We start from the raw sequence: 20,070 nt of genomic DNA on the forward strand, positions 1-20,070 counted from the left end.
ATTGAATTTACCACAGGTGGACTCCATTCAAGTTGTAGAAACATATCAAGGATAACCAATGGAAACAGGATGCACCAGAATAATTATGTAAATAAGGTATCTGTTTTTTATTTTGAATAAATTACCTAAAACTTGTAAAAAATGTTTTTAAAGTGTTCTATTTGTCATTATGGTATATTGTGTGTAGATTGATGAGGGGAAAATGTATGTAACCAATTTTAGAATAAGGCTGTAACGTAACAAAATGTGGCAAATATGGTCTGAAAACTTCCCGAATAAGGCTGGCTGCACAACCGATTTTCAAAAGTACTGCAAATTGAGAAATTATGTGACTAAACTGAATAAAAAGAAGAAACTATACGATGAAACAAATATAAATTATATAACGAATGATAGTAAAAAGCTTTGGAACACCTTTAATTACATTTTGGGCATAAAGGCAAACTCCGTGCCATCATTCATTGAATCAGGTGGCTCATTTATGACAAAACCCACTGATATTGCCAACTACTTTAATGTTTTTTTCATTGTCAAGATTAGCAAAGTTAGGCATGACATGCCAGCAACAAAATGATGACACTATACATCCAAGTATATTTGACCAAATTATGAAAGACAAGTATGGCAATTTTCAATTCCATAAAAAGGAAGAGGTGAAAATATTATTGTTGTCTATCAACAATGACAAGCCACCTGGTTCTGACAATTTAAATGGAAAATTACTGAGGATAATAGTGGACAATATCTTCAATTTAAGCCTACTAGAAAGTGTGTGCCCTCAGTCCTGGAAGAAGCAAAGGTTATTACTCTACCTAAGAATAGTAAAGCCCCCTTTTACTCGCTCAAATTCCCAACCAATCAGCCTGTTATCAAACCTGAGCAAACTTTTGGAAATAATTGTGTTTGACCAGATACAATGCTATTTTACTGTAAACAAATTGACAACAGACTTTCAGCACGCTTGTAGGGAAGTACATTCAACAAGCACAGCACCTAAACAAATGACTGATGATTGGCTGAGAGAAATCGATGCAAAAAAAATATTGTGGGGGCTGTTTTATTAGACTTCAGTGCGGCTTTTGACATTATCGATCATAGTCTACTATTGGAAAAACGTATTTAGGATTAATTTATTCCTTGCCAGCCATTCTTTAACAAACTGCAGCTCTTTGTGAAATGTTACAGTCATTTCAGTTGCTGCAGTAGCTGACGTGTATAGTGTTGAGTCATCTACATACATAGCAATATTGGCTTTACTCAGTGGCATGTCGTTAGTAAAGATTGAAAAAAGTAAAGGGGCCTAGACAGCTGCCCTGGGGAATTCCTAATTCTACCTGGATTATGTTGGGAGAGGCTTCCATTAAAGAACACCCTCTGTGTTCTCTTAGAAAGGTAACTCCTTATCCACAATATAGTGGGTCTACCGGATGACTCAACACTGTACACGTCAGCTACTACAGCAACTGAAATGACTGCAACGTTTAACAAAGAGCTGCAGTTAGTTTCAGAATGGGTGGCAAGGAATACGTTCGTCCTAAATATTTTTTAAAAACTAAAAGCATTGTATATGGGACAAATTATTCACTAAACCCTAATCTCAACTAAATCTTGTAATGAATAATGTGGAAATTGAGCAAGTTGAGGTGACTAAACTGCTTGGAGTAACCCTGGATTGTAAACTGTTATTATCAAAACATATTGATACAATAATAGTTAAGATGTGGAGAAGCCTGTCCATAATATAGCACTTGTCTGTTTTTTTACAACACTATCAACAAGGCACTACAGGCCCTAGTTTTGTTGCACCTTGACTACTGTTCAGTCGTGTGGTCATGGTGCCACAAAGAGGGACTTGGCACAGAACAAGGTAGCATGACTGGTCCTTGGATGTACACAGAGAGTTAACAACAATAATATGCATGTCAATCTCTCCTGGCTCAAAGTGGAGGAGATTGACTTCATCACTACTTGTATTTGTGAGCGGTATTGACATGTTGAATGCACTAAGCTGCCTGTTTGAACTACTAGCACACTGTTCAGACACCCATGCATACCCCACAAGAAATGCCTCCATAGGTCTTTTCATTGTCCCCAAGGCCAGAACAGACTATGGGAGGCGCACAGTGCTACATAGAGTCATGACTACATGAAACTCTCCCACATCAAATAACTCATGCAAGCAGTAGAATGATTTTAAAATAAAAATACACATTATGGAACAGCGGGGACTGTGAAGAGAAACAAACACAGGCACTTGCACACGCGTAGATTTTGAGTCGTAGATCTGTGGGAGGAGTGGCCTAAGGGCACACAATGTATTGTAATGTTTTAAAAATTGTATAACTGACAATTTTGCTGGACCCCAGGAATCCATAATAAATACAAAGCAGAGCTCATCTCGTTATTAAATATTTTGCAGCTCATGTAACTTAATCTATACAGTTTAGAGATTAGTTAGGTGTCAGAGAATATACAGACAGCTAAACAAATGGCATCCTGGGTGGATGGTGTACAGGTATGTGACTGTGGGTATGGGCAGCAGTATGCATGGTGACAGAGTTAGACACAGACACATGCTATTTTTGGAGGTGTGTTGAAAGTGTTTCTTGTCACTTTTTCCATTGGTTATTGTTATGTGTACAGCCAGAAACTCACCAACTAATAGCTTATTAATAACTGATACACTTCTCCTGAATACATTTTTCCATTGTGGACAATAAGGAAGGAAAGATCACGCCTCAACTTAAACACATTTATTCACACTAATTTGCAAATACACAAAAATGTATGTTTGTATAGAGAATGAAGCAAGTTTGTACAATTCCAGTCCATTTCTCAGGGCAGGGATAGACCGTGTCCATCCTCACATATAATCCAGCATCTCTGTCTGCATCTCATTGTCACTCCCCTCTGAGGGATGAAACTCATCTTCCTCATTCTCCTCTTCATCATCCTCTCCACTTTCTGGGGTCTTTCGACTGGTAATAGAACTCTCAGGCCCAGAAGAGTATGGAGCTGCAGAAAGCACAGATATACTGTATGATGGACTAAAACATTCAATGTCCCCATAATTGATTCAAATCTTACAGCAACAAGTCAAAAGATACACATAAACTCACTTATTTAATGGACAATTAATTTATGCACACGTTATCTAACATGCTATACTGAACAAAAATATAAAAAGCAACATGTAAAGTGTTGGACCCATGTTTCATGAGCTGAAATAAAAGATCCCAGAAATGTTCCATACGTACAAAAAGTTATTACTCTCAAATGCTGTGCACAAATTTGTTTAAATCCCTGTTAACATTTCTCTATTGCCAAGTTAATCCATCTACCTGAAAGGTGTGGCATGTCAAGAAGCTGATTAAACAGCACGATCATTACACAGGTGCACCTTGTGCTGGGGACAAAAGGCCACTCGGAAATGTGCCATTTGTCACATAACGCCACAGAGGTCTCAAGTTGAGGGTGTGTGAAATCGGCATGCCGACTGCAGGAATGTGCACCAGAGCTGTTGCCAGAAATTGTAATATTCATTTCTCTACAATGTCATTTTAGAGAATTTGCAGTACGTCCAACTGGCCTCACAACAGCAGACCACGTGTATGGCGTCAAGTGGGCGAGTATTTTGCTGATGTCAACATTGTGAACAGAGTGCCCCATGCTGGCGGTGAAGTAATGGTATGGGCTCGGCCTAAGCTACGGACAATGAACACAACTGCATTTTAGCAATGGCAATTTGAATACACAGCAACCATAACGAGATCCTGAAGCCCATTATCGTGCCACTTATCCGCCGCCATCACTGCGTGTTTCAGAATGATAATGCACAGACCCATGTCGCAAGGAACTGTACACAATTCCTGGAAGCTGAAAATGTCCCAGTTCTTCCATGACCTGCATACTCAGACTTGTTACCCATTGAGCATGTTTGAGACGTGTCAGACAGCGTGTTCCAGTTCCCGTCAATATCCAGCAACTTCGTACAGCCATTGAAGAGGAGTGGGACAACATGGTACAGGCAACAATCAACAGCCTGATCAACTCTATGCAAAGGAGATGTGTCGTGCTGCATGAGGCAAATGGTGGTCACATCAGATACAGACTGGTTGTCTGATCCATGCCCCTAAGGTATCTATGACCAACAGATGCACACAAATTTAGCAAAAATAGAAACGTCATCCCACTGTCAACTAAGTTTATTTTCAGCAAACTTAACATGTGTAAATATTTGTATGAACAGAAGACTCAACAACTTTTTTATTTCACCTTTATTTAACCAGGTAGGCTAGTTGAGAACAAGTTCTCATTTACAACTGTGACCTGGCCAAGATAAAGCAAAGCAACACAAACAGAGTTACACAGGAAACAAACAAACAAAGTCAATAATACAGTAGAAAAAGTCTATATACAGTGTGTGCAACTGAGGTAGGATAACAGAGGTAAGGCAATAAATAGGCCGTAGTGGCAAAATAATTATAATACAGTAATTAAACACTGGAGTGATCGATGTGCAGAAGATGAGTGTACAAGTAGAGATACTGGGGTGCAAAGGAGCAAAAAATAAATCAAATAGATAACAGTATGGGGATGAGGTAGTTGGATGGGCTATTTACAGGTGCAGTGAGCTGCTCTGACAGCTGGTGCTTAAAGCTAGTGAGGGAGATATGAGTCTCCAGCATCAGTGATTTCTGCAGTTCTTTCCAGTCATTGGCAGCAGAGAACTGTAAGGAAATGCGGCAGGAGGAGGAATTTGCTTTGGGGGTGACTAGTGAAATATACCTGCGGGAGCATTTGCTACGGATGGGTGCTGCTATGGTGACCAGTGAGCAAAGACTTATAGATGATGACCTGGAGCCAGTGGGTTTGGCGACGGATATGAAGCGAGGGCCAGCCAACGAGAGTGTACAGGTCGCAGTGATGGGTGGTATATGGGGCTTTGTTGACAAAACGGATGGCACTGTGATAAACTGCATCAAATAAATAATGAAACATGTTCAATTTGGTTTAAATAATGCAAAAACAAAGTGTTGGAGAAGAAAGTAAAAGTGCAATATGTGCTATGTAAGAAAGCTAACGTTTCAGTTCCTTGCTCAGAACATGAGAACATATGAAAGCTGTTGGCTCCTTTAAACATGAGTCTTCAATATTCCCAGGTAAGAAGTTTTAGGTTGTAGTTGTTATAGGACTATTTCCTTCTATACCATTTGTATTTCATTAACCTTTGACTATTGGATGTTCTTATAGGCACTTTAGTATTGCCAGTGTAACAGTATAGCTTCCGTCCCTCTCTTCGATCCTCCCTGGGCTCGAAGCAGCAACACAACGACAACAGCCACCATCGAAGCAGCGTTACCCATGCAGAGCAAGGGGAACAACTACTAGAAGGCTCAGAGCGAGTGACGTTTGAAACGCTATTAGCGCTCGCTAACTAGCTAGCCATTTCACCAGCCTCATCTCGGGAGTTGATAGGCTTGAAGTCATAAACAGCGCAATGCTTGACGCACAACGAAGAGCTGCTGGCAAAACGCACGAAAGTGCTGTTTGAATGAATGTTTACGCGCCTGCTTCTGCCTACCACCGCACAGTCAGATACTTAGATACTTGCATGCTTGTGTGCTCAGTCAGATTATATGCAACGCAGGACACGCTAGATAATATCTAGAAATATCAACCATGTGTAGTTAACTAGTGATTATGATTGATGTTTTTTTATAAGATAAGTTTAATGCTTGCTAGCAACTTACCTTGGCTTACTGCATTCGTGTAAGAGGCAGTCTCCTTGTGGAGTGCAACGAGAGAGGCAGGTTGTTATTGCGTTGGACTAGTTAACTAAGGTTGCAAGATTGGTCCCCCGAGCTGACAAGGTGAAAATATGTCGTTCTGCTCCTGAACAAGGCAGTTAACCCACCGTTCCTAGGCCGTCATTGAAAATAAGAATGTGTTCTTAACTGACTTGCCTAGTTAAATAAAAGGTATATATATAACAATTAAAATTGGCACCCAAAAATACAGATTTCCGATTGTTATGAAAACTTGAAATCGGCCATTCCGATTAATTGGTCGACCTCTATTAGAAAAGGCAGGGTAGGATAGATATAGGTCTGTAGCAGTTTGGGTCTAAAGTGTCTCCCCCTTTGAAGAGGGGGATGACCGCGGCAGCTTTCCAATCTTTGGGGATCTCAGATGATACGAAAGAGAGGTTGAACAGGCTAGTAATAGGGGTTGCAACAATTTCGGCTGATAATTTAAGAAAGAAAGGGTCCAGATTGTCTAGCCCGGCTGATTTGTAGGGGTCCAGATTTTGCAGCTTTTTCAGAACATCAGCTTTCTGGAACTGAGCCATACTGAACAAGTTCCACAGACATGTGACTAATACAAATGGAATAATGTGTCCCTGAACAAAGGGGGGGGTAAAAAGTAAGTCAGTATCTGGTGTGGCCACCAGCTGCATTAAGTACTGCAGTGCATCTCCTCCTCATGGACTGCACCTGATTTGCCAGTTCTTGCTGTGAGATGTTACCCCACTCATCCACCAAGGCACCTGCAAGTTCCCAGACATTTCTGGGGGGGAATGGTCCTAGCCCTCACCCTCCAATCCAACAGGTCACGGCCGTGCTCAATGGGATTGAGATCCGAGCTCTTTGCTGGCCATGGCAGAACACTGACATTCATGTCTTGCAGGAAATCACGCACAGAACGAGCAGTATGGCTGGTGGCATTGTCATGCTGGAGGGTCATGGCAGGATGAGCCTGCAGGAAGGGTACCACATGAGGGCAGAGGATGTCATCCCTGTAACGCACAGCGTTGAGATTGCCTGCAATGACAACAAGCTCAGTCCGATGATGCTGTGACACACCGCCTCAGACCATGACGGACCCTCCACCTCCAAATTGATCCCGCTCCAGAGTACAGGCCTCATAACAATCATTCTTTCGACAATAAACGCGAATTTGATCGATCACCCCTGGTGAAACAAAACCGTGACTCATCAGTGAAGAGCACTTTTTGCCAGTCCTGTCTGGTCCAGCGACGGTGTGGTTGTGACCATAGGTGACGTTGTTGCCGGTGATGTCTGGTGAGGACCTGCCTCACCAGACAACAAGCCTACAAGCCCTCAGTACAGCCTCTCTCAGTCTAGTGCGGACAGTCTGAGCACTGATGGATGGATTGTGCGTTCCTGGTGTAACTCGGGCAGTTGTTGTTGCCGTCCTGTACCTGTCCCGCAGGTGTGAAGTTCAGATGTACCAATCCTGTGCAGGTGTTGTTACACGTGGTCTGCCACTGCGAGGACGATCAGCTGTCCATTATGTAGCGCTGTCTTAAGCAAGTCACAGGACGGACATTGCAATTTATTGCTCTGGCCACATCTGCAGTCCTCATGCCTCCTTGCAGCATGCCTAAGGCACGTTCACGCACGCAGATGAGCAGGGACCCTGGGCATCTTTCTTTTGGTGTTTTTCAGAGTCAGTAGAAAGGTCTCTTTAGTGTCCTAAGTTTTCATAACTGTGACCTTAATTGCCTACCGTCTGTAAACTGTTAGTATCTTAATGACCGTTCCACAGATGCATGTTCATTAATTGTTTCATCGAACAAGCATGGGAAACAATGTTTAAACCCTTTACAATGAAGATCTGTGAAGTTATTTGGATTTTTACGAATTATCTTTGAAAGACAGGGTCCTGAAAAAGGGATGGTTCTTTTTTTGATGAGTTTATGTATTCCCAGTTAGGTGAAATCCATTGATTAGGGTCTAATGAATGTATTTCAATTGACTGATTTGAAAACTGTTTGAAGATGCCCGTTGTGTTTATATTTTTCTTCAGTATAGATGCACCCATTGTTCCCACACCGGCAGTGGGGAAGTAACCAAAACCTCAGACAGACAGACTGTTGTGTCCAGAGCTAGTGGAAAGTATTCTCATGGTGACTGGGCCTACAGCATGGTTCATCTTGGACCACACTCGTTCACTTTACATCAGGGATAGCGGAAGTAGGGTTGCTGAAGGTGTGGCCGACCCCCCTGGTCAGATGGTTGAAATAGACATCAACTGTAGGCCTATAACCTCTCACATGAAGCAATATATAATATTAACTCCTGCTGAATTATGCATTTCTTGCAGTAAATTCATAAACCAAATGTCAATTTTGTCTCGGGAACAGGAGTGTAGAAATGCTATCTTTTTCAGCAATATAAAAGCTGACAGTATTCCAACCAACCACATAAAATATGCATCCAAGAAGAACTGCAATATTACCAGAAACAAGTTGGATCATTTCCCCAGCCTTTCATTTCCTTAAAACCAGTCAAACTGAGGTTCATTGGACATTTCGAATAACAAAATTGCCTACCAAATGTTGGAATTTATATGTAAAAAGTATAGCCATAGCAACTATTTTTTCATGCACAACATTTGAACATTAATAAAAAGCAGCTTGACCTGTGGGAAGGACTGTAGTCATCACTTGTTGTGTTTAGTAACAGTTTTATCCCTCCCCAGGGGGTTCTCCTTCAACTCTTATGAAAGAACTGCAATTCAACACACACACTCAAAACCACCTAAACACCATGAAGTCAAACTCTGCCAGGTCGATCATATGTGAATGCTGCACCAGTGTTATAGAGAGAGGTCTCACCTGACCTCTTGGCACGGATAACCTGCTTGATCATGGAGGACATGATATCTCGGAGGTCATCAGAGGTGTGGGACAGACACCAGCCATCCCTCTCGTCACACTCCTCCTCCTGGCCATCGTTCCGACTGATCACGTTCCTTATGCTGAGCCAGGAGCAGGGTCAAAACATTAGACACAAACAGACAACATGCAGAGACCTTTGCCACTGCAATTCCAAAGGAGATTGGTCCAAATATACAGTGCCTTCAGAATGTATTCTCACCCCTTGACTTTTTCCACATTTTGTTGTTACAGCTGGAATTTAAAATTGATTAAACTTAAGATGTTTTTTTGTCACTGGCTTACACACCAAAACCCATAATGTCAAAGTGGAACTATGTTTTTCAAAATGTTTACAAACGAAAAGTTGAAATGTCTTGAGTCAATAAGTATTCAACCCCTTTTGTTATGGCAAGCCTAAATAAGTTCAGGAGTAAACATTTGTTTAACAAGTCACATAAGTAGCATGGACTCACTGTGTGCAGTAATAGTGTTCAACATGATTTTTTAATGACTACCTCATCTCTGTACCCCACACTCCCGAGTGGCGCAGCGTTCTAAGGCACTGCATCTTAGTGCAGAGGTTTCACTACAGACCCTGGTTCGATTCCAGGCTGTATCACAACTGGCCGTGATTGGGAGTCCCATAGGGGGACACACAATTGGCCCAGCGTCATCCGGGTTAGGTTTGGCCGGGGTAGGCCGTCATTGTAAATAAAAATGTGTTCTTAACTGACTTGCCTAGTTAAATAAAGGTTACATTTTTTTTTTAAACATACAGATAATTGTAAGGTCCCTCAGTCGAGCACTAAATCTCAAACAGATTCAACCACAAAGATCAGGGAGGTTTTCCAAAGCCTCTCAAGGAAGGGCACCTATTGGTAGATGGGTAAAAACAAAAAAAGCAGACAATGAATATCCTTTTGAGCATGGTGAAGTTATGAATTACACTTTTGTTGGTGTATCAAAACACCCAGTCACTACAAGGATACAGGCATTGTTCCTAACTCAGTTGCCAGAGAGGAAGGAAACCGCTTAGGGATTTCACCATGTGGCCAATGGTGACTTTAAAACAGTTACAGGGTTTAATGGCTGTGTTCCGGGAAAACTGAAGATGGATCAACATTGTTGTTACTCTACAATTCTAACCTAATTGACAGAGTGAAAAGGAGGAGGCATGTACAGAACAAAATCTAATAAAAATCAAACCTTGCATCTTGTTTGCCGCATGGCACTAAAGTAATACTGCAAAATAATTAACTTTTTGTTCTGAATACAAAGTGTTATGTTTGGGACAAATCCAATACATTACAGAGTACCACTCTCCATATTTTCAAGCATAGTGGCTGCTGCATCATGTTGTGGGTATTCTTGTAATTGTTAAGGACTGGAGTTATTCCTGGAAAAAGAATGGAGCTAAGCACAGGCAAATACCTAGAGGAAACCCTGCTTCAGTCTGCTTAACCAACAGTCACTGGGAGATTAAATCACCTTTCAACAGGGCAATAACCTAAAACACAACGCCAAATCTACACTGGAGTTGCTTCCCAAGAAGAATGTGAATGGTGTGGCCGAGTTACAGTTTTTACTTAAATCTACTTGTAAATCTATGACAACACCTGAAAATGTTTATCTAGCAATGACCAACAACCAATTTGACAGAGCTTGAAGAATTTTGAAAACAATAAAATGGGGAAATGTTGCACAATCCAGGTGTGGAAAGCACTTAGAGACTTACCCAGAAAGACGCACAGCTGTAATCAATGCCAAAGAAGCTTCTACAGAGTACAGACCCAGGATTGTGAATACTTATGTAAATGAGATATTTCTGTATTTTTCTAAAAAAATCAAATGTATGACTGTCATTATGGGGTATTGTGTGAGAAAAATAATAAATTTAATTCATTTTGAATTCAGGCTGTAAAACAACTAAATGTGGAATAATTCAAGGGGTCTGATTACTTTCTGAAGGCACTGTAGTTATGTTTAGACTATTATTAAATAAATCCAGAGAAAGGTCCCTTGGGGAAAGGATGTTTGGCATACCTTAGAATAATTAATAAAGTTAGGCAATTTTTCACATTTTGGCCTTACACACACACACACCTTATTTTAGACACTACAACAATGACTCTATATATGCTAAAAAGCCATTCTTGGTGTCATTTGAAACCTTACCGTGTGCTCAAACCCATTTAATTATTGAAATTAAAGGCCATTCACAGCCCTCCTTTAGGATTGCATATTTAGTAAGTCACCAGCAGAAGGAGTTCCTTTGAATCCATTTTCCCATTCAATATATTGGTGTTGCTCATAAAATGTATCATAACTTCAAAAGTAGCAGAGAACCAACTCTGGAAATGTTATGTACTTGTAGAGTATATTGTTTAAAACAATATGCCAAATAATGAACATCAAAAAGGGTACTTAGGTTTGTATTTTTAAAGAACCATAAACGAATGTACAGAAATGGTATTCTTAATCGCAACACTAGTAATATTTCAGAGCACACAGTACTGTTTCAAATGACACTAAGTCTGGCTTTGTAGCATCTACTGACTCATTGTTGTAGTGTCTTAAAGAAGACTTGGTAAGGCTAAAATGTTAAACATAATTATTCTGGATACAGATTTTATTTAAAGGTATGCCAAACATCCTTCCCCCAAAGGACCTTTCTATGGATTTTATTTCAGAAAGATCGAAAACAAATATATTTGGGCCAATCTCTAATGGAATCGCCCGTATACACCATGTTAGATTTTACCTCTCCACATCCAGATCACAGAGCTGGTAGAACATCTGCCTGTGGGGGGGCAGGGTCCCATCTCGGAATATGTATGAGGAATCCTGGACAAACAGGAGACAGGGTAAAAGGAGGTTGGTATCTGAGGTCTTATTACTGTATAATATTTATAGAGTGAGTAAGTTGTGGGGAAGTCTATAGTCTCTTACCTTGAGCTGGTATCTGGTTACATTTGCACTACGTCCACCAGCAGGGCCCTCAGGAGGTAAATCTGTAACATTAGCAGCCTGGGGCACTGAACAACAAAGAGGGACATTAGTGAGACAATCCTCACTAATACACACACACACGCATGCAAGCACAGACACACACACCAGACATATGCCCAGTTACCCACCTGCTTTGTTAAGTGTGATTGGCAGGGTATAGTTGAAAGTGCTCCTCTTGGCCTTCACTGGCATGTCATTTATAGTATATCCTAAAGACAGTCACAGGGGGTGAAACACAGTCTCATAAAACAACGCATGATTAGCAAAGGCTGTGGAATTAAATTGTCCCTCCAAATTAGATTGAACCAAACCTCCACCCTGCCCCCACTCCTCACCGTGCTTGGTACTGCAGCGGATCCTGAAGTCCAGCACCTGGTATTTCTTGGCCTCTGGTGTCTTGCAAGGGTCGTAGCCAAATCTCACCCAGAGGCTCCTCCAGGGGCCTGTCACCTAGAGGATACACATATCAGATTTCAATAGAATTTGTATGGCAAATAAGAACAATGGGCTGTTCTGTTGACTCACTCAATGATTATATTGCGAGGACTCGTTCTGTTTTTCCCACTACACTTTTATTTAATATTCTATTGACCAAATAGATTTTCATGTTTGCGTCTTCTTTCTCTCTTGCCACCATCCACTTCTATTTCTCTCAAAAGGTTCATTTCAAGTCAAGTGAATTGAATAGGACATGGCATGTAAATAGAGAGATGCCCTATTTCCTTTTATTGACCCCCTGCTGGTCTGGGTCTGCTCACCTTATAGATTAGTTAGGTGTCAGAGAATATGCAGACAGCCAAAAAATTGGCATCCTGATGAATGGTATACAGGTGCGTGACCTTGAGCTTGGGCTGTAGTATCCATGGTGACAGTTAGATAGCAGACATACGCTATTTGTGGAGGTGTGTTTCCTGTTGCTTTTTCCATTGGCTGGTCTAGGTCTCCTCACCATATAGTAGGCCATGATAGGGAGCAGCAGCTTCAGTTTATCAGGGTGGAGGTCCAGGTTGGCCTTGACCGCGTACCCGGACCAGATGGGCCGGCTCTCAAACATCTACACACAGTGTGGTTTGGGAAAAGTTAACACAGATGGGATATCAAAGCAATAGGGCGAAACATTTCTGATATGTACAATTTCCATAGAAAAATACCATAGGAACATCTTTTATACATGGTGATGTAAAACATTGTTTTAAATAAAAATAGGTGGACAGGTAATGCAGTGATGTAGTTGTAAAAATAAAAATAAGCGGGTAAACTCTGATCACCGGTCGCAGTGAAAAAAGTAACGCTCCCTATACTTTCAATGTACAGTACCAGTCAAAAGTTGACACACCTACTCATTCAAGGGTTTCTTTATTTTTAGTATTTTCTACATTGTAGAATAGTGAAGCATCAAAACTACACATGCGGAGATCATCCGTTCACCTACTCTGCATCTCACAAAGACACGATGGTTTGAACCAAAAAGCAGACCAAAGGACAGATTTCCACTGGTCTAATGACCATTGCTCTTATTACCTGGCCCAAGCAAGTCTCTTCTTATTGGTGTCCTTTAGGAGTGGTTTCTTTGCAGCAATTAGACCACAAAGGCCTGATTCACACAGTCTCCTCTGAACAGTTAATATTGAGATGTGTCTGTTACTTGAACTCTATGAAGCATTTACTTGGGCTGAAATTTCAGAGGCTGGTAACTTTAACGAACTTATCCTCTGCAGCAGAGGTAACTCTGGGTCTTCCTTTCCTGTGGCAGTCCTCATGAGAGCAAGTTTCATCATAGTAGTGCTTGATGGTGTTTGCGACTGCACTTGAAGTGACTCAATGTTCTTGATGATGGACTGTTATTTCTCTTTGCTTATTTGAGCTGTTCTTGCCATAATATGGACATGGTATTTTACCAAATAGGGCTATCTTCTGTATACCAACCCTACCTTGTCACAACACAACTAATTGGCTCAAGCGCATTAAGGAAAGAAAATGCACAAATGAACATAAGGCACACCTGTTAATTGAAATGCATTCCAGGTGAATACCTCATGAAGCTGGTTGAGAGATGCAAAGCTGTCATCAAGGCAACGGGAGGCTACTTTGAAGAATCTCAAACATAAAATGCATTTGTTTAAAACTTTTTTGGATACTACATGATTCCATATGTGTTTTAGGGGCGGCAGGGTAGCCTAGTTGTTAAGAGCGTTGGACTAGTAACCGGAAGGTTGCAAGTTCAAACCCCCGAGCTGACAAGGTAAAAATCTGTTGTTCTGCCCCTGAACAGGCAGTTAACCCACTGTTCCTAGGCCGTCATTGAAAATAAGAATGTATTCTTAACTGACTTGCCTAGTTAAATAAAGGTAAAATAAAAAAATGACATTGTTTGTCTTCACTATTATTCTACAATGTAGAAAACAGTCAAAATAAAGAAAAACCCTTGAATCAGTAGGTGTGTCCAAACTTTTGACTGGTACTGTATTTCTCAACAAAAAGGTGGGTAAACTGTTGGGCAACAACAACAAAAAACTGGGTTAACTGTGTTCACCCTCCACTAGCACACTGGGTATCGTCATCAAGGTCTGAGTGTCCATTGTAATTGCATCTAAATCAGAGAGACCAAATACAAACTACCCTACAGACTAATAACACTTAAGTAAACACTTCTGTCTTGAAATAGCAGTAGAATAAAAAAAACAAAGGCTCAAACTGAAAAAAAGCTATGTTCCTATGCATATGTGATTAACATAATAAAACATTGTTTCAAACATGAAAACATGCCCCCCTGCTTTTGACTTCATGCAGTCTTCACAATGGCTTGTGAAATAACCTCAGTAGCCCAATGTAAAGTATACTAACCTCCTTCAGTTGTTCCTCTGCCTTTATGTCACTGGGGTGAACACACACTCTCTTCCAGTTGACCTTGGCAGCCTCCAGGGGCTCAGTGGGGATGTTCTGGTCGTTAAAAGTGAGGAAGATGGCATTATGAGGCCGACGGGCTCGACTCAAACCAATCAGATTATCCCTGGAGACTGTTGGGGGACAATGGCCTTCTCTGCACGGAAGACACAAGACCACAATGGTTTAGCTAATAACCCCTACGGGTTGGCCAATGGCCAAATCTATTAGCACCTGCATCTTTATAACTAAATACGGGGCTTCCTGTCTTGCTCCTGTTGTGGAACACACCATTTTGTAAAGTTGTTGTTGGGAATTCTTATGCATAATTGCTGACACACATGTTGACTTCCATTGGCATATTTGTTTCTGAGCTGAACACACTACCTCTGATGAGGGTGAAACTGTGTAGTGTAACACTGCTCCAATGCCCCTGCTTACTTGTGTTGGATTTCAGGTCGGTAGTTATAGTCCACAGCACTGTCCAGGCGAGAGAAGATGGGTGGAGGAAGGAAGAGGGGCACAGGCTGCTCAAAGAACTCATTATTCTCTGGTTTACGCAAGATGATCTTATCGTAGAGGGATGTGTGTGAGCCGTCCTTTGCCGAATGCACCGCAAGATACTGGAAGTCTGCCATCCCTGCAACAATTCACAATATACACTGAGTGTACAAAACATTAAGAACCCCCCCCAAACTAAATTTGTCGTAAGCATTCTACAGGGATGCTACCAGTGCACCTGGCACCTACGACCATAGTTAAAGGGCACTAAAATCTTTTGTCTTGCACCTTCACCCTCAATTGAAACGTACAATCCGTATCAAGGCTTAAAAACCCTTCTTTAATCCCTCTCCTCCTCTTCATCTACACTCACTGAAGTGGATTTAACAAGTGACATCAGTAAGGGATCATAGCTTTAGCCTGGATTCACCTGGTCAGTCTGCCATGGAAAGAGCAGGTGTTCTTAATGTTTTGTACACTTAGTGTACAACTTACATCAACAAATACACAATTAAGAGTAATAACAGCACAGAGCAGAGTAGGGAGGCAATGGGAAGGAATCATAAAGCGATATAAAGGGGTCACAGACACTCAAGTGTTTGAAGTTTAAGAAGTTCAACCTTGGAATTTGTATGTTGTCCCAATGACACCCAGGATGTCCATGCTGATTTGGGCTTCCTTGGGGTTGCCTTTACGCACCCTCCTTTTCATGCGCAGCAGCAGGTTGGTGGAGGGGTAACGGTTTCCACAGACAGGGTGACAGAACGGGTCCTGGGGACGAAAGCGAAGTTCCAACCGTCTGCTGGGGTCAGCATAGGTCTGTGGAGAAGCACTTCCTTTTTAGTTCATCATCATCATTATTATGAACAACACAAATATTGGTGGTGATTATGGGAACAACATGTGAACAGGTATGTGTGTCTGAAATAGCTAACACCGGTTACCTACAGTAAACAAGACCATGGTGCTTGCCTACGGAGCTGTGAGGGGAACGGCACCTCAGTACCTCCAGGCTCTGATCAGGCCCTACACCCAAACAAGGGCACTGCGTTCATCCACCTCTGGCCTGCTCGCCTCCCTACCACTGAGGAATACAGTTCCCGCTCAGCCCAGTTAAAATGTCTGCTCTGGCCCCCAATGGTGGAACAAACTCCCTCACGACGCCAGGACAGCAGAGTCAATCACCACCTTCCGGAGACACCTGAAACCCCACCTCTTTAAGGAATACCTAGGATAGGATAAAGTAATCCTTCTCCCCTCCCCCCTTAAAAGACCTAGATGCACTATTGTAAAGTGGCTGTTCCACTGGATGTCATAAGGTGAAAGCACCAATTTGTAAGTCGCTCTGGATAAGAGCGTCTGCTAAATGACTTAAATGTAAATGTAAACTAATATGGTGTGAATTATAAAATGTCTCATTAAAATGTCGCTAGTTATATACACACACACATACATGCATATATATGCATAAACATTGCAAGCAGAGTAACGTAGCAAACTAGTGACAAGTCGCGCATGCGCTGATCAGCGTGTGTAGCTAGCTAGAATTGCTTGCTCACCTTGGACATCCCTTGTATACCCCCAATACTTTCCAGCATCTTGTCCACATTGGAGATAATACCTGGATATTCCACACAGACGAGTTTATTGTCCTCTGATAGGGAAAGAGTCGACGAACTCTCAGGCACAACACTGGCAGTGAACGTCTCATCACTTGTGCTGCCGGAGCCAGTTATCTCTTTCATTGTAAAATTCAAATCGTCCAACCCCGATGCTGCCATCTCACCTTTTGGATAAATAACTGTCACAGTTTGAGTTGATTGCGTTATTTGAATGCCTTTAAGTTGACTAATTAGCTAAACAATTTACAGATTGAAGTGTGGTTTTCTGATTCGTAAAAAGCTCAAACATTTCGACCAATAAATCCCTACGGGTGGAAACAATTGGACGTGTTTATAGTTCCGACCAGAGAGAATGATTAGACTTGACGAATATCGGCTATGGAAGAAGCATGTTTAATGTCAGCTCCAATATTTAGTTTATCCCTATAAACCTCTTAGGCTATATTCAGCCAGGTCTAATAATTCTCACTACGGCCAGTATTATGCGTGATCCTTGAAACAGCCCAAGTATCCTGATAGCACAGACCCTCAAACTAGATCTGAAGTCTAAGCAATTTCAAGCCAGAAGGGGGCAGGAGAGAGACAGACTAGTGTAACGATTGTCAGTCTGTACTGTAAGAAAAAAAGAATATACAAATTAAGTTAAGGTCAGGTTTTGGTTTAAGCATCAGGTGTGTCCTTGTGGTCTCTCTCGTGCTGCTAACTTTCCTTCACCTACCAACTTCCCCATACTGGGCTTAAACCAGTGATCCTCTACTTGACATTCCAACAGGTTGAACCACCTGAAAGCTATCAACTGGATGGCTCCATCCTGGACATTTCAAGCTAACGTTAGCTGTGGAGTGAGTTTATGGCACGTTCTTAATTGTGTTACACTAGCTACAAGTCGAACGGACATTTCCACCACTTTATAAACAGTTATTATGTTTTTAATATATATGCGCTAAAGACTTCATAAACATTTTGATGTTTTATCGCTTTTGTTAGTCATAATGCACGATTCCTCCGACAGAAGATGGCGATATCTTACGAGCTCCAACCCAACTTTGCCATTAAGTTACTTTTTTTCGTGTTTAGGTGGGCCATCTGGTACTCACTTCCGGTGTGCTCCCACGCAAGCCAAGTACTGTACTTTGGTAAAAAGACAAATAAGGTTCCGTTTGCAACACTGATGTAAAAATGGTATCCACAAGTTAATTTGACTCTGAGGAAGTAGATAAAGGGCCTCACTGTCAAAATCCTGAAATGTCCCTTTAATGTATACTTCGGTCTTACACATAAAATTGAAATGTTAGGATATTGTCTCCGATTGATAAAGCCACTTGTAATTTTCCTCACCCCATTGATACATTTTCTCTTGCCAAATTGAAATGCTATATCAGTTGTATCACCATTTTAAAAGTTTACTTTACGCTAAACTCCAATTTGGGATCCTGCCCCCAGAGTTTCCTTGTTATTTAGAAAAGGAGTGATCTGGTCTTGCTGTTAGAAACTTTGAAACAGTGGTTTGTGCATTTGTTTCATGTCCTCCTCCCTCAAGTGTGGTGTAATCTGTATAATCTCATAATATCCTCCATCAGAAAGAGAGAATCTGATTATACAGAGGAGAAGTAATATTAGATCAGCAAAGCAAGTTGTGTTAGAATATGTTGGAAAGGCCTACAATTTAGCAATGTTCTATTTAGTGATAGACATTTCTGTTTACTTTTTTAAAATCCGACTTCTGTGCCTTAAGGGCAATATAATCTAATATGATGTGACTCAAGATAAACAGTATATGTTTTCCATTGGCTTCTTGTTTTTTTTGTAGGCTTGATGATGGCTGGTGTCCTTCTGATAGATAGTCAAGTCGTGAAACTTTTGTTTTGACATCCTGTTTCAGTTTTACCACTTCAGATTCATTCCAACACAGTCACAGTGTATATTACAAATAACTACATTTCACTCCATCCCCTGAAATGGAGATGATTTTGGTGTGTAACAGCTGTTTGAATAAGAACCCTAGTGCCATGATTTTCTAGAGTAGAGCCAGATAAGGCATTTGTGCTTCCTGCGTCAGGACGTATTATGAAGTTCTGTGCTTTGCGGGAGATGAGACGGTAGAAGAGGTCATGCTGGGAGAAACAATTTGTCATGTGGTGTGGTGGAGCCGGGGTGTCACACGGAGTGGGATCTAGCACCTCGTGTCTATTGGTCCGTGCTTCTGTGTCTCCCAGATTACGGCTGTGTTGGGTGCTATCTCTGTGGAGGGACTGCACTCCTCCCTGTCGAGCCGCTGGCATGTTTCCGACCGTTACGGTGTGGGGCAGCCATGATAAGACTATCACACACCCACCATTGTCCAGCAAGGCCTGCTGCATAGCCCCAGATTTCACCCTCTCTCTTTCCACCTCTTTCTCTATCTCTTTTACATTTTCACTCTTTCCTTGTTGACCCTGCTCAGTCCTCACTCGTTTTTCATCTTCTCTCCCTTCCCTCTCTCCTCTTCTCTCTCTCAATGCATCATGTGCAGTCAGAAGCCCATGCCTTGCAGCTGATTGTGTGGTGGTTGGAAAGGCAAAGCCATTTTTGGATGATGAACTGCCTCAGAGCTGCAGCGAAGATGGCTGCTGCCATTATTGTCATTCTGATCCACTGCACTCTTCCCCCTGATAACTGTCATTCAAATGGTATCACCAGGCTGCCACTCTCATGTGAGCAGAGACCTACTTTCTGTGTCTAGGCAAATGGAAGAAAGCTGCCTCAGTTTGGCTTCTTCTTTAGTTCACTAGTACAATAGCATTGAGAGTCAAGGCTAAAGATAAACATGTAAAAGTCAAATAAATTTAGCAAAAGGATGATATGAATGTTGTATTAGCAAAAGTAGATCAAATCAAGCTTCATGCCTCCTCAATGTTTTACCTCTTCAGCTTTCCCAGCTGGGTTCTGGAGAAGAGCATGACTTGACCTTATAATTTGATGCTTTACACAAACAAATAATCACCTCCCTTGATTTAAATAATGATTGCCTTTTATCTTCTCTTCTTTGGTAATCTGCTTGTGTTAGACTTGGTCTGGTCACTCCTCTCCTTCTCTGTCTCTTCTCTATCTCATATCATCCAGTACCTGGCTCTGAGGTCATAAACATGGATGATAGGGTTCTTTGTCCTTCAGTTGATTTGGAGTGGGGCAGTTCATGTAGCTAGGGATGTTTAACTTTAAAAATATATATATATTGTCAATTCATACTTTCCATGGACTTTCTATGTCAAGCATTGTTAACTGTAAATATAATACTATATGACTGTACATCGATGTTATGGCTTCCATTGTTTGAAACAGAGTAAATACTCAGTGTATGCTAATTAAAGTAGTACATAAAATAGTACA

General features: G+C 41.4%; 1 protein-coding gene across 2 annotated transcripts; it reads right to left on the reverse strand.

Annotated features, from left to right (window-relative positions):
- Nucleotides 1–2,738: 2,738 nt before the first annotated feature.
- On the reverse strand, nt 2,739–17,542 carry LOC115101220 (general transcription factor 3C polypeptide 5). Of its 2 annotated transcripts, none has more exons than XM_029620542.2 (11): nt 16,639–17,537; nt 15,700–15,898; nt 15,020–15,218; nt 14,540–14,735; nt 12,645–12,749; nt 12,031–12,145; nt 11,824–11,904; nt 11,636–11,721; nt 11,448–11,530; nt 8,645–8,787; nt 2,739–3,015 (listed from the first exon to the last, which is right to left on the reverse strand). In XM_029620542.2, the coding sequence occupies exons 1-11, from the start codon at nt 16,858–16,860 to the stop codon at nt 2,864–2,866; spliced, it is 1,581 nt and encodes a 526-aa protein (XP_029476402.1). In that variant the 5' UTR covers nt 16,861–17,537; the 3' UTR covers nt 2,739–2,863. The 2 variants fall into 2 exon arrangements, with proteins under 2 accessions (XP_029476402.1, XP_029476403.1); XM_029620543.2 differs by having other exon boundaries at nt 2,901–3,015; nt 8,650–8,787; nt 16,639–17,542.
- Between the last annotated feature and the right edge of the window lie 2,528 nt (nt 17,543–20,070).

The sequence above is a fragment of the Oncorhynchus nerka genome, linkage group LG19, assembly GCF_034236695.1.
Source record: "Oncorhynchus nerka isolate Pitt River linkage group LG19, Oner_Uvic_2.0, whole genome shotgun sequence".
NCBI lineage: Eukaryota > Metazoa > Chordata > Actinopteri > Salmoniformes > Salmonidae > Oncorhynchus > Oncorhynchus nerka.

Excerpts from the sequence above, each read along its gene's own strand:
- LOC115101220 (XM_029620542.2), bottom strand. The coding sequence starts at position 16,860 with ATGGCAGCATCGGGGTTGGACGATTTGAATTTTACAATGAAAGAGATA. Across the intron at positions 15,219-15,699 it reads GACAACATACAAATTCCAAG|GGATGGCAGACTTCCAGTAT; the intron begins GTTGAACTTCTT and ends GAATTGTTGCAG. Across the intron at positions 8,788-11,447 it reads TGTGATCTGGATGTGGAGAG|CATAAGGAACGTGATCAGTC; the intron begins GTAAAATCTAAC and ends CTCCTGGCTCAG.